General features: G+C 38.4%; 1 protein-coding gene across 1 annotated transcript; it reads left to right on the forward strand.

Moving 5' to 3' along the window:
- Nucleotides 1-506: 506 nt before the first annotated feature.
- Nucleotides 507-5,013, forward strand: LOC133121729 (uncharacterized). Its single transcript, XM_061231193.1, has 4 exons — nucleotides 507-576; nucleotides 2,026-2,352; nucleotides 3,015-3,296; nucleotides 5,003-5,013. Exons 1-4 carry the CDS (start codon nucleotides 513-515, stop codon nucleotides 5,011-5,013), a joined length of 684 nt encoding a protein of 227 aa, XP_061087177.1. The 5' UTR covers nucleotides 507-512.
- Nucleotides 5,014-14,077: the final 9,064 nt, after the last annotated feature.

Below are 14,077 nucleotides of genomic sequence, written 5' to 3' on the forward strand. Positions count from 1 at the left end.
GCCAAATGCCAATAATGTAATGTAATGTAATGTGAGGTCAGTATGTGCACAACACAAAATAAATGACTATGAATTGACTATGAATCTCATCTTATCTTTACACAAATTTGATTACGAACAAAATGTGGATTTGAACTGTAGGGGGCAAGTCTCACAAATGTGAATTACTGAGTATTCAAATGTTCATAAGTGATTGCATATAAAGGATTACAATACAGTCTGTAAAGTCATGTTCCTCTGTCTGACCCATCATTCACTTTCTACTGGAAATGGAAAGCAAGTGCAACAGTACTGTATGTATGAAAGAAATGATTCAAAATGGATGGATCAGGAGATGGCAAATATTTAGCCTAGCTCGCTTGGATTGAATTGGAACTGAAACTAGTTTCAACAGTGTGGTGGGTCAGTGCAGCAAAAAAAAAAAAAAAATGACAAAGAGGAAATTACATTTCTCTTTCAAGCACTGCCTCTGGACTGCGCTGATACAGAATGAAAGGAGAAAACAAGTAAGAATGACTTCGTACAGGCAGACTGGACTCATGTGGCTGCTCTTCAACATCCTCCTCTTCTTCACAGGTGAGAGACAGAGAGAGAGAGGGAGAGAGAGAGAGAGAGAGACAGAGAGAGAGAGAGGGAGAGAGAGAGAGGCTGGAAGGGAGAGAGATGGGGAAACACTGAGTCAGATCTTAACCAATTCAAGTGTAATTTACTATGACATGGGGGTGACATGGCTCAGGCAGTAAGAGCAGTCGTCTGGCAGTCGGAGGGTTGCCGGTTCGATCCCCCGCCCGGGCTGTGTCGAAGTGTCCCTGAGCAAGACACCTAACCCCCAAATGCTCCTGATGAGCTGGTCGGGACCTTGCATGGCAACCAACTGCCGTCGGTGTGTCAGTGTGTCGGTGTGTGAGTGAGTGTGCGTATGAACGGATGGCCTGGAAGCCGGCTTGTGAATGGACCCCGCCACTCGTCATTTTTGCCATTTGGTTTGGACAGCTAGCCACTGTTTTCCCATATGTGAAGTTTGTATATGTTTATTTATATCATGTTTATGAAAATGAGCTCTTTTAATCATTGATGTTTTACTATTGATGCAACTTGTGTTTGGGCAGTGTGCAGTACCAAGGGTGGGCTGTACTATTGTAATCAACCATTATATGAGAGCAGTGTGCAATATCAAGGCTGGGACAAGGGGAGGTGTACTTTGGACAATTGTCTATCTAACTGATTATCTTGGCATTTCATGTTCTTTACTTGTTACTACATTACTTATTCTAAATCTTAATTGGCTTTGCTTGGGTTCTCATATTTAGTGGGCAGGGCTCGATGCTCAATGTGTTACGGGGACCACCCGTGTGGTGTGATTACGATTGGTGTGTATTGACCAAACCTTTTATGGTTAACCTGGTGTCACCTTGGTTGCGGTGCTTGGGGTGTTGAGTCACTGGGAAGCCATGTACTTATTGTGGATCAAAAGTGGGTTGCCTGTCAATATTGAGCATTGGGGTGCTGCCCAACATTATTTATTGGAATCTTGCATATAAACTTGTGTTGATGAGAACTCATGTATGTACCCCTAATACACTGCTGTAAGTTAATCTTGGTCCTTTACACAACAAATATTTTAATTACTCTGAACGAATGGTATAAATAAAGTATTACTGTGTTGCTTTTGATACATCAGCCTCCAATCCTGTCATTCATTTGAGTAACCCTAGCGCGGGGAGGGATCTTTAGTGTAGAGTATCAGTGGGTTCTCCCATCCCCGTTAAATAGATGGGAGTGGCGTAATCGTAACATATGGTAGTATAATGGAACTGGGTTGTTGTTGCTAAAGGCCACATATGTATGCTCATGTGAGAGACAAAATGAGGAACTTGGCAGTATAGCGATATTTCTAGAAATCTAATCACAAAAGTAGTGATCTGTCTCTTTAAACCACATTTAATCATTTACCAAAAAATATATGTAATATCTTATAATAATTTTGAGCTCTTTGTTAAATGAGATGTATTCATTTTTGCCCAGGTTTCAGTGGAGATACTTCAGTGGATGCGTACTCCAGTGTGGGAGATACCGCCAGATTACCATGCAGCCATAGTGGTTCTTTTGAATGTTCCTCAATTATGTGGGGCTTCAACAATCAAACATCCAAAAGCACTATTGAATTGGTCACAGATGGGAAGGTCAAAAAGGAACATGAAAAGGAACCAGGAAAGCTGAAAGTGGGATCTGACTGCTCTTTGCACATTAATAATCTTACCACTGCTGATACTGGGCATTACTTCTGTCGACTGTATCACAATGAAGAAGATTATGAAGATGCTCCTCATATTTGCTTATCTCTTCTCAGCAGTAAGTATTTCTATTTGGAATTTGTCAAAGGCTATCAGAATGATGGAAGAATGTAGTTAACTAATGTTACAACATTATTTTAAAATGCATTTCATACTAAACGAATTACTAGTGTAGATCTGCGCTTTGTTAAATGAGATGCATTCATTTTCGCCCAGGTGTCAGTGGAGATGAATATACTGTGTACTCCAGTGTGGGAGATACTGGCAGATTACCATGCAGCCATAGTGGTTCTTTTGAATGTTCCTCACCTATGTGGAGCTACCACAATCAAACATCCGGAACCAATATCGAACTGGTCATTGAAGGGAAGGTCAAAAAGGAAAATGAAAAGGAACCAAGAAAGCTGAAAGTGGGATCTGACTGCTCTTTGCACATTAATAATCTTACCACTGCTGATACTGGACAGTACTTCTGTCGACTGTATCGCGAAGGAAGTGGTCATACAGATGCTACCCGTATTTGCTTATCTCTTCTCAGCAGTAAGTATTTCTATTTGGAATTTGTCAAAGGCTATCAGAATGATGGAAGAATGTAGTTAACTAATGTTACAACATTATTTTAAAATGCATTTCATACTAAACTAATTACTAGTGTAGATCTGCTTCATTTTCTGAGCTCGAGCAGAAGACATATAACTATACCTCATGTTCCATTTTCAGTCTCTTCATCCCCTCCAGTGACAGAGCTGAAGATTGGTAGTACAGTTAGTCTTCACTGTCAACTTCATAGTCATAGGCCTTGTAGACATAGCATGAGAGTGACCTGGGTTAGTGAGACAGGAAACCCACTGCAAGGAGCCAGGTACAAGGTGTCAGAGACCCAGTGTTCTTCCAGTCTGACTCTGACACTTGAGCGCTCCGACCGCAACATGAAGTGGAGATGTCAGCTAACTGAGGGGGAGGAACAGAAGGCCTCACTCAGTTACACCACCAGCTTCCCTGGTAAGAGCTTGGTTTCCTTCTTTCTGAAACACAGTTGGTTACTTTTTAGCTGTAATCATAATTGAAAAAATAAACATCAACACAATGTATGTATTGAGCATCCAAAACTTGTTATTCGTTTTAACCTTTCATTCTTCTTTGCATGGGTGGTAAGTCGGGTCCATCCCATTTTCCTTATCCAATAACATAATTTCTAAAAGTCATTATGTATTTTATATATGGTAAGCAATAGATAAGAATGGGGAGGGCTACTTTGACATTGCAGCTTTTTAAAGCAAAATGAAATGATAAATATCCTGTATGTTGTTGAACTTGGTCAAAAAGCATTAGATTCACCAAAAATTGACCACACGCTCTGTCTGTGCCCTCTTTCAGATGGAAATATGATAGGGGTTTGGATTGGCTCTGGAGTCGCTCTTTGCATAGCCTTTATCCTGATTGTGATTTTTTTTGCGATACCGAAGAGAAGAAAAGGTAAGACAGTTTAAATAGCCATAATTTTAGACCTAGTCTGCTTTGTGACTACCGACATGCAAAAGGTTTGTAATAATCATATAGTATATATTTATTACTCTGTCCTACTGAATGGAATACATACACTCACCAAGAACATTATTAGGAAAAAAATGTTTTAATACACCTACTTATTCATGCGATTATCTAATCAGCCAATTGTGTGGCAGCATTGTAATGCATACAATCATATAGATACAGGACAGGAGCTTCAGTTAATGTTCACATCAACCATCAGAATGGGGAAAAAATGTGGAATGATTGTTGGTGGCAGACAGGGTGGTTTGAGTATCTCTGAAACTGCTGATCTCCTGGGATTTTCACGCATACTTGTCTCAAAAGCTTGCAAAGATTGTCGCAAAATCCAGTGAGTAGCAGTTTTGCAGACAGAAATGCTTTGTTAATGAGTGACGTTAGAGGAGAATGGCCAAAGCTGGTCAAAGCTGACAGCAAGGTGGCAGTAATGAAAATAACCACAGATTATAACAGTGGTATACAGAAGAGCATTTTTGCATCATAGTGGATAGGCTATAGCAGTAGAAGTCTAAAAAATATGTCTAATAATACCTAATAAAGTGCTTGGTGAGTGTATATTTAACATATTAGACATACAATTCCTATGATCTAAAGATAAAATGTATATATTTTTATAAATAGAAATTATGTTAAAACATATATATGGCCATTCTATAACACGTATTTTATTTTGTCCATATACTGCATGTATATACAGTAAAGGTGTTTCTTGTATTGTTTTATGATTTTTTTTTGGTTTGTTGAACCATTCTTTGCAAACTCTAGTGTGCATGAAAATCCCAGGAGATCGGTAGTTGGGATACTCAAACCACCCTGTCTGCCACCAACAATCATTCCACGGTCAAAGTCACCTAGATCAAATTTTTCCACAATCATTTAAAAATAAATGTTTTCTCTAGGTATCATTTAATGAACATACATATATGATTTTTACAAACCTTTTGCATACGGGTAGCTTTGCTGCATTATAATACTGGCAGTATGATAACACTTTTCCGATTAATGTCCTAGTTCAAAGGGAGACTGCATTTACTCATGATTCACTGAGCGACACATTTACCTACCAAGTGAGTGAATATAACTCAGCTAAATTCAGTTATTTACAGAACTGTTGTTTTGTGGTACACCGGTAATAATGTATGTGTATTTGTGTGCAGGGGCAGAGTGAGCTTACCTATGTTACCTATGCTGTGGTCAATCCCTCTGCTGCTGGAAAGAGAAAACCAGGCAGAGAAACCGCTGTCTATAACTGAGTCTATCATTTTGGTTGGGGCTGTTGATGACTGGAGGCTAGTTAAGCACCAATTCTTGACAAAAGAAACTCCAGAAAATATACACTCACTGAGCACTTTATTAGGAACACTTTTACTTTATTAAACCTTATTCATGCGATTATCTAATCAGCCAATTCTAAGTTAAATTGTAAATAATTCAAAGTAATTTAGAATCATTAGATTTATAAATAAGTCTAATAAATACCTAATAAAGTGCTCGGTGAGTATATACTGTGTGTGTACTGTAAATTAAATAATAATAAAAGAAAAATAGAGAAATGTTTTTGTCATGAGTGTCATTACGTATTGTACAAGATGGAACATTTTGTTTTATATTTTAATTCAAAGATATATAGTGATAATGTAGTTCATTTTGTTATTTGTGGTAGCTCATTTATGTTGTTCCTTATCAACTGTCTATATGAAACTATGTAATGTATGGAATACACCCTTGGTGTCCCGACCACCATGTTTGTCATTAAGATGTCCTTCAGATATAATGTATCCTGGTTTGGACTTTGTCTGTATATCAAAATCGTACCCTTTATGTGTGCAAATAAAATAATATCTCAGCCAGACTCTATTTCTCCAATTTCACCCATTTTCAGGTCCTGCACCTATGAGAAAGATTGCTTGTGATTATCTGTTATTTTGCATTAAAGCAGCGAAGTGAAACGTTCAGTGAACTGCAGCAGATGGTAGTATTAGCTCCTTGTATTCTTTGATGCTCCTGCATTTCAACAAAACAGCAATAGACTCAGGTCACAAACTAAATCTAAATGAGTACATGTTGTAGTTATGTTTGTTTATTTTGCGCACAAGGGAGCATCTTTGTAACATGCAGTATATTTGGGAGTTAATTCATTTTAATTTCATATGATTCCAGATATTTATCAGAATGTACTGTTTCTCCCAGTTCTGAGCAATGGGATGCTGTCAATATGGAGAAAGGAAGGAACAGCCCAATAGTATGGAGCAGTACACAAAAGATTTTGAGAGCAGCATTATAGGGGCTTCACTGCTGGATGCAATGCAGCATTATGGACCAAGTGCATAGGCCAGTAAGCCAACCAGCAAGGCATTGCAAACAGTCCAAAAAGCAACACTGCAGAGCCATCAACAGTGATTGAAATGTGGGGAACCCACTGCCAGGCAGAATGAGTGAACATCCAAATTTAAAAATGTTTTCATACAATTCATTTTTCATTTCCTTTTTTTTCCATAAATCTTTTATTTTCTGTGACTAACGGACCACACTTTCATTAATTAGGACCCCAAGCATTTCACCTGTCAATCTAAAATGTAATCACCTACAAAATGTAAGCTCTGTTTTAAAGGTATCATTTGTCGTATGGGACATTACATATAATCAAAGCATTAGTTGATTCAACTGATTAAAAGTCCTGTCATGTGAATGAGATATGTTTATTTTTCATGGCAAACATGGCAAAACAAATATTATGTGACGTGGAAAGTAAATCATCCAGGATACATAAAGTGGCTAATCCCATTACATCCCATTAACAGCTCATGAGTAGTAGATTGAAAACCAACAAACACAATGGGTCCCTTGGATCAAGTTGGGAACCTCAGCTGTAATGTATACACTTGTCCACAAGATGGCAGTTTAGTCATTTAGATGTTTAGTTAGTCAAATACTGAGCATTTAATGCAGTTAATTTGCTGGGGATAGTAACAGCCATTCCACTTCAAATAGTTTTGCCATCCAGTGGTATGCATTTAATCCAGCAGATGCTTTTATACAGAGTGATGTGCAACATATAAGACACAAAACTGCATTCAACTGACATATACTAATAATGCTAGACCTTGCTAACAATGCTAAATACAGACTTCTGTTTTCTCATCACTAGACAGGCATTTTGTGTGCTTGAAATAATGTGTAAACCATCATCCAATTAAATACTCAGCCTACCTTTTCTGCTGGTCTGTTTTCTGATCCACTTTTGAGTTTTTAACTAATTAGCTGATATAAATATTTCTGTATAATTCTGCATCATTATTATAAAAAATATACTCTTGTCCTTGGACAACTACATAAGCACGTCTTCCAGCAATACTGATTAAAAAAAAAAAACGATCAGAGATTATGTCATTAATAGTTTTTTGCCATACATTCTCTGCATATGTTCAACATATTCAGAGGTCATTGTCATTTTTTAAGAAGGGAGTAACCATGAAGTTGAAAGGTTTGTCGAATTGATGTTATATAGTGAAACACCGTACACAATTTAATGACCGGGAAATAGAATTTGAAATTTTCTTGCCTCCCCAAAAAGGGTGTAATTATACCGCTGTGCTAGAGTGTTGTGGTGTAGCAATTTACACATCTAAACCCACAAGAGTGGCTCACTTGATAAAAATGTTTTACATTATGGACATTTGGCAGACGCTCTTATCCAGAGTGATGTACAGTTGATTAGACTAAGCAGGAGACAATCCTTCCCTGGAGCAATGCAGGAATAATCCACATGGGTGATTGATTCCTCACAAAAAAAAAAAGAAATGCTAATTTGCAAAAATGCTAATTTGTTGAGAATCTTTAAAAATACAGCCTATTTAAAATTATGGAGAGAGATACCATATTGTTATAATCCAGGTATTATCATGGCAGATGCCAATAAAGTAATTACAGACATGTTCATTCATTCATTCATTCATTATCCTAACCCGCTTATCCTGAACAGGGTCGCGGGGGGCTGGAGCCTATCCCAGCATACATTGGGCGAAAGGCAGGAATACACCCTGGACAGGTCGCCAGTCCATTGCAGGGCACACACACCATTCACTCACACACACATACAGTCAGGTCCATAAATATTGGGGCATTGACACAATTCTCCTCTTTTTGGCTCTATACACCACCACAATGGAGCCAAATCTTGTTCGTGAAATGAAACGAACAAGATATTCTTCAACTGCAGATTTTCAGCTTTAATTTGAGGGTATTTACATCCAAATCAGGTGAACGGTGTAGGAATTACAACATATGTGCCTCCCACTTTTTAAGGGACCAAAAGTAATGGGACAATTGGCTGCTCAGCTGTTCCATGGCCAGGTGTGTGTTATTCCCTCATTATCTCATTTACAAGGAGCAGATACAAGGTCTAGAGTTCATTTCAATGTGCTATTTGCATTTGGAATCTGTTGCTGTCAACTCTCAATATGAGATCCAAAGAGCTGTCACTATCAGTGAAGCAAGCCATCATTAGGCTGAAAAATCAAACCAAACCCATCAGAGAGATAGCAAAAACATTAGGTGTGGCCAAATCAAGTGTTTGGAACATTCTTAAAAAGAAAGAACGCACCGGTGAGCTCAGCAACACCAAAAGACCCGGAAGACCACGGAAAACAACTGTGGTGGATGACAGAAGAATTCTTTCCCTGGTGAAGAAAAACCCCTTCACAACAGTTGGCCAGATCAAGAATACTCTCCAGGAGCTAGGTGTATGTGTGACAAAGTCAACAATCAAGAGAAGACTTCACCAGAGTGAATACAGAGGGTTCACCACAAGATGTAAACCATTGGTGAGCCTCAAAAACAGGAAGATCAGATTAGAGTTTGCCAAACAACATATAAAAAAGCCTTTACAGTTCTGGAACAACATCCTATGGACAGATGAGACAAAGATCAACTTGTACCAGAATGATGGGAAGAGAAGAGTATGGAGAAGGAAAGGAACTGCTCATGATCCAAAAAATACCACCTCATCAGTGAAGCATGGTGGTGGTAGTGTCATGGCGTGGGCATGTATGGCTACCAATGGAACTGGTTCCCTTGTATTTATTGATGATGTGACTGCTGACAAAAGCAGCAGAATGAATTCTGAAGTGTTTTCGGCAATATTATCTGCTCATATTCAGCCAAATGCTTCAGAACTCATTGAATGGCGCTTCACAGTGCAGATGGACAATGACCCGAAGCATACTGCGAAAGCAACCAAAGAGTTTTTTAAGGCAAAGAAGTGGAATGTTATGCAATGGCCAAGTCAATCACCTGACCTGAATCCGATTGAACATGCATTTCACTTGCTGAAGACAAAACTGAATGGAAAATGCTCCAAGAACAAGCAGGAACTGAAGACAGTTGCAGTAGAGGCCTGGCAGAGCATCACCAGGGATGAAACTCAGCGTCTGGTGATGTCTATGCGTTCCAGACTTCAGGCTGTACTTGACTGCAAAGGATTTGCAACCAAGTATTAAAAAGTGAAAGTTTGATTTATGATTGTTAGTTTGTCCCATTACTTTTGGTCCCTTAAAAAGTGGGAGGCACATATATAAACTGTTGTAATTCCTACACTGTTCACCTGATTTGGATGTAAATACCCTCAAATTAAAGCTGAAAGTCTGCAGTTAAAGCACATCTTGTTCGCTTCATTTCAAATCCATTGTGGTGGTGTATAGAGCCAAAAAGATGAGAATTGTGTTGATGTCCCAATATTTATGGACCTGACTGTACCTACGGGCAATTTAGACTCTCCAATCAGCCTAACCTGCATGTTTTTGGGAGGAAACCAGAGTTCCCGGAGGAAACCCACGCAGACACGGGGAGAACATGCAAACTCCGCACAGAGAGGCCCTGCCCGATGGGGATTCGAACCCAGGACCTCCTTGCTGTGAGGCGGCAGTGCTACCCACTGCACCATCCGTGCCACCTACAGACATGTTAAGTACACTAAATTGGATTGAATTGTACACTGTAAATCACATCTGATGACAGAGTCCATGGAAATCAGGATGGCCCAGGGATGGTCTCGGAAAGACAGGGTTGGGATTTGCCTGTAGCAGACTGCATCATTCCACAGATCAAACAGCCAGTAATTAATAATGCCATTTACAGCAGAGATGGAAGGCTTAAAAAACTACAAAAATCACTATCCCTTGTATTTATAATGTTGAAACTGGGGTATGTAGGTTACATTATAGCACACAATGCTGAATCCTTGTAACATTTACATATATGCCACAAACTGTATTTGTCTTTCAGAGAATATACTGTATATTTCTTAAACACATTAAGTAACTAGCCTTCACTTTTAAAAATATGAAGATATTGTACTTATCTAATATGGATGTATTACCATTTAATTTCACTGAATGTGATCAGGCACCTGGACCACAAAGCATGGTTACTGAGACAGCCGGGTTATACCATGAGTAAAACCCTGAACATGGACTGAAATAAAAACCTTTTCTGGTTTGTGCAGTTATTCAGGTAACTCTGTAATCCTGCTTTGTAGAACAGGCCCCTGTTCCTCAAAGCAAATGTAATGGAGTAGGTTTGTTGTCTGGTAACCTCTTTTGATGGGACGATCATAGCACCTCCTTCTCACTCACAGTAGGTCTTCCTGCCAGGAGGCTGCAAATTGTGGCTGTGAACAGGCTGTGAATTGTGACTCTTTACAGTGCCACAATTCACACATTTCAAAATAAGATAAAGAGGGCTGACATGTTGGTTTCTGCATTTCCATTTTCTGCGCTCAATTTCTAGTCAGGGGAAGGGGGCTAGGGTCACTGACGAGACCTTTTATAAATGCAGCCACTTGGACAGGTGACTTCTACTATCATCATCTCTCTCTCCCCATAGAAAAATGTCTTGGCACAGTTCAGGAACTTAGAGTGCAGTGCTAGGTTGACCTATAAACCTCATTGAATAAACTAAAGGAATTACTGAAGGAATCACTGAATACCCAGCATACTTTTGACCCTCCTGTCATCTCTCGCAGTTTGGAAATCTCAACTTTAAAGAAAGAAAAATGGTTCCGTCATTTCCTTTTTGAGAAGTCCAACTAAAACGCAGAAAAATAAACCACCTGTCTTGACAATGTGTTTGCACATAAAAAATGTAATATTGGCAACCTTAATCCCATTATGATGCCATATTTTATCCTTGCTCTGAAACATAAGCTCCATGTTTTCCTTTCCTTGTGCAATTATGCACATGCTTCTTAACCACAAGCAACCATGTGTGCCCTGAGTTTCACAACAGTCCTGAAATGTGTGTGCACGCATGCATGTGTGTGTGTGTGTGTGTGTCGTGCATGTGTGTTTATTCTTGAATATCTTGAATTAGCTTCCTGTAAAAAACAAGTGATCAGACAGACAACAGCTATGGTATATTACACCCTACTACAACCACAGCTGTACCCATTGGATTTTAATCAACCATTTTAATTTTCTGAACCAATCAGATCAATGTTTATCAATCTGTGCTTGTTTTATCACTTAAATATGCCCCAAGTCACAGCACAGCAATGTTTGCGATGATATGAATTTCTCTAGCACAGTGAACTGCTAATGAGAAAGGGCAAGCCACAATTATGCCTGTAAGGAATAATCTTACAGTTGTGCCGGACGAAGAATCCAGATGGATGGTGTGTTAATTCGAGGATTACTACTGTAGATATAATGGCATCAAGTAGGCTTCCACATTTGGAGCAGCTGAAAAGCAACTTCAACAACAGAAATATCAAAACCTTGTTTAAAAGCTTATTTAAAATGTGTATCACTTACATCTATAAGTGAGAATTACCAATTTACTTTCCCTTGATCTGTACTATCGACCAGGGACACAACAATGCTCCATGAATACTTTCCTTAAATTGATCTGGAATTGTCTGGGGAAGGGTCTTGAATTATTATCTATTCCATTTTTTTACCCACTTTTCCAAGCATCCGTCAGAGCACACTTGGGAATATTGGGATTACTGTTGAAGCACTGAGAAACTCACAGACCTTCACAGACAGAGCCCACTGTGTCTTAGTATCATGCCTGCTAAGGACACATACAGTAGCTCAGTGAGGAGGTGACACTGCTCAAAGACCTTTAATACATTCTTGGTTCATGCTCTGACATTACATGACATTGTTACATCTCTGTTTTCGAACCCCATACATGTAAACAATGGAATGTTCAGTGAAATCTGTCTGTTTTTCGGTGCCGTCAAGGTACAGAATTTCACATTTATGGAATGATGGAAAAATGAGCCCTTAAAAGCAACAATAACAGTCATTTTATCACATTAAAATTCGACATAAGCTCAATTATTGTCTACAACACGTTAATTTAAGGTTAAACTGATATTTTAATCATAATATTCATATTGACTTCCGTATATAAATTTTTCGGTTGTCCTCCCTACTATTAAATTGCTCACTGAGTGTATATGTATGTCAGGAGGCCATACATGACAAGTTGCTTGTAAGAGCACTTCTCTTGATTGGTAATTGGGAAATTGGGTGTGGCGCCTTTCTAGACATTCAAGGTCACCTTACATTGAGCAAAATAAAAAATAAACATGTTAAAAACATGCAACATATCCAATTAAAAATAATTTACAATGAACATATAATTCATATCAAACAAACAGACAGACAGCAGACAGAGATAGACACATGAACATGTAAGGGAAGGAAACAGTCAGGGGTATGCAAGAGTAAACAGATGAGTTTTGAGAAGTTTTTTGAAAGATGACAGTGACTCTGTATGGCGGATGTGTATGGGTAGAGAGTTCCAGAGCCTGGGTGCTGTAGAGTTGAATGCTCGAGCACCCATAGTAGAGAGTCGGGTGGTGGGGATAGACAAGAGGCCAGCTGAGGAGGAATGGAGAGTGCGAGGTGTAGTCGTGAAGAAGGTCAGAGAGATAGGGGGGTGCAAGGGTGTTCAAAGCCTTGTATGTGAGTAAAACAATAAAACTATGCTTTAGGGGCAATGTTACACTTATCATTTTTAGTAGTTGGATACATTGGTAGTTAGATGCATTGTAATGGATGGGAAGACAGTATTTTCAAATGTAATGTATTTCATTTTGAAATGCTAATACATTGAAAGGTAAGTTGAGTCATCGTGAACAAGTGATTTGGTTCAGTGATCAAACTATTTTTTGTTTATGTATATTATATCCAAGCAATAGAAAAAAGTGTCTCCAGTTTTGAAAAATTACAACTTTAGTAAGGTATACCTTTCGAGTCTTAGTATAGTTATAGTTATTCATCAAGAATAACCACCCAAAATCCACCCAAAATCAAGCGGGAAGGATATGAATGCAAGCAAGGATTAGCATCATTGGCAGGCAGGAATCTTCAGCATGCTTCAGGCTTGAATGAATGTGTGCAGGTTATTAGTTTTAGTTCACAGTACATGATTTATCAAATGTATGGGTGCTCCACTTGAGCCACTGGGGGCACTGTCTTTTCACAAGATTTTCACAAAATGAGATCAATCATATAATAATTGGAATAGAACAACTTAATGGATGAGGTGATTGAGTGTCCAGCTGCAATCCTGCATTACCTTTAATGTGTGACTGAAAATAATCATCAGGGAAAAGTTTAAACAATGAAGGTTTTTTTTATTATACAGAAAGATAAAACAGAAAACACATTTAAACTACTTACATCTCAGTGAATTAAACATTTCAGTGGTGATCTTTGTTTCTGGTTTACTTTATGTACAGAATATACAGAAGAGGTCCATTCTAAAACAGCTTGTTGACTACTATCTTCCTTGAAAAGATCAGATAGAATATAAAATATCTTGTTAATTTCTCCAAAGCATTACTCAGTGCTCCAGTTTTGGCAAGCTTTTAAAATAATAAGATATTTTAATAAGATTGTGAATGGGTGAATGAAATACACTGTGTTATGGAAACCAAATACAAATAAAGGAAATTAAAACAGAGGTGTCACCTTTTTTACTTAAAAAAGCACCAACAGTATCTGCTATATCATTGTCAATTTAACAAATAAGTGCCAAATATATCCTAGAGTTTCAATGAGGGCTGCATAAGAGCTCATAACAAAAAACAAAGGTCAATACCAGTGACTCCTCTTTAATAACTCATAAATTGTGCTCATGCTATTTTCAACTAAATGAAATAAGTCATAATAGTTAATGTATTCAAAGCCGCATAAAAAGTAATTACTCCTCTGACCTTG

The sequence above is a fragment of the Conger conger genome, chromosome 1, assembly GCF_963514075.1.
Source record: "Conger conger chromosome 1, fConCon1.1, whole genome shotgun sequence".
NCBI classification, from domain to species: domain Eukaryota; kingdom Metazoa; phylum Chordata; class Actinopteri; order Anguilliformes; family Congridae; genus Conger; species Conger conger.

Excerpts from the sequence above, each read along its gene's own strand:
- LOC133121729 (XM_061231193.1), top strand. The coding sequence starts at position 513 with ATGACTTCGTACAGGCAGACTGGACTCATGTGGCTGCTCTTCAACATC. Across the intron at positions 577-2,025 it reads CATCCTCCTCTTCTTCACAG|GTTTCAGTGGAGATACTTCA; the intron begins GTGAGAGACAGA and ends ATTTTTGCCCAG. Across the intron at positions 2,353-3,014 it reads TTGCTTATCTCTTCTCAGCA|TCTCTTCATCCCCTCCAGTG; the intron begins GTAAGTATTTCT and ends TTCCATTTTCAG.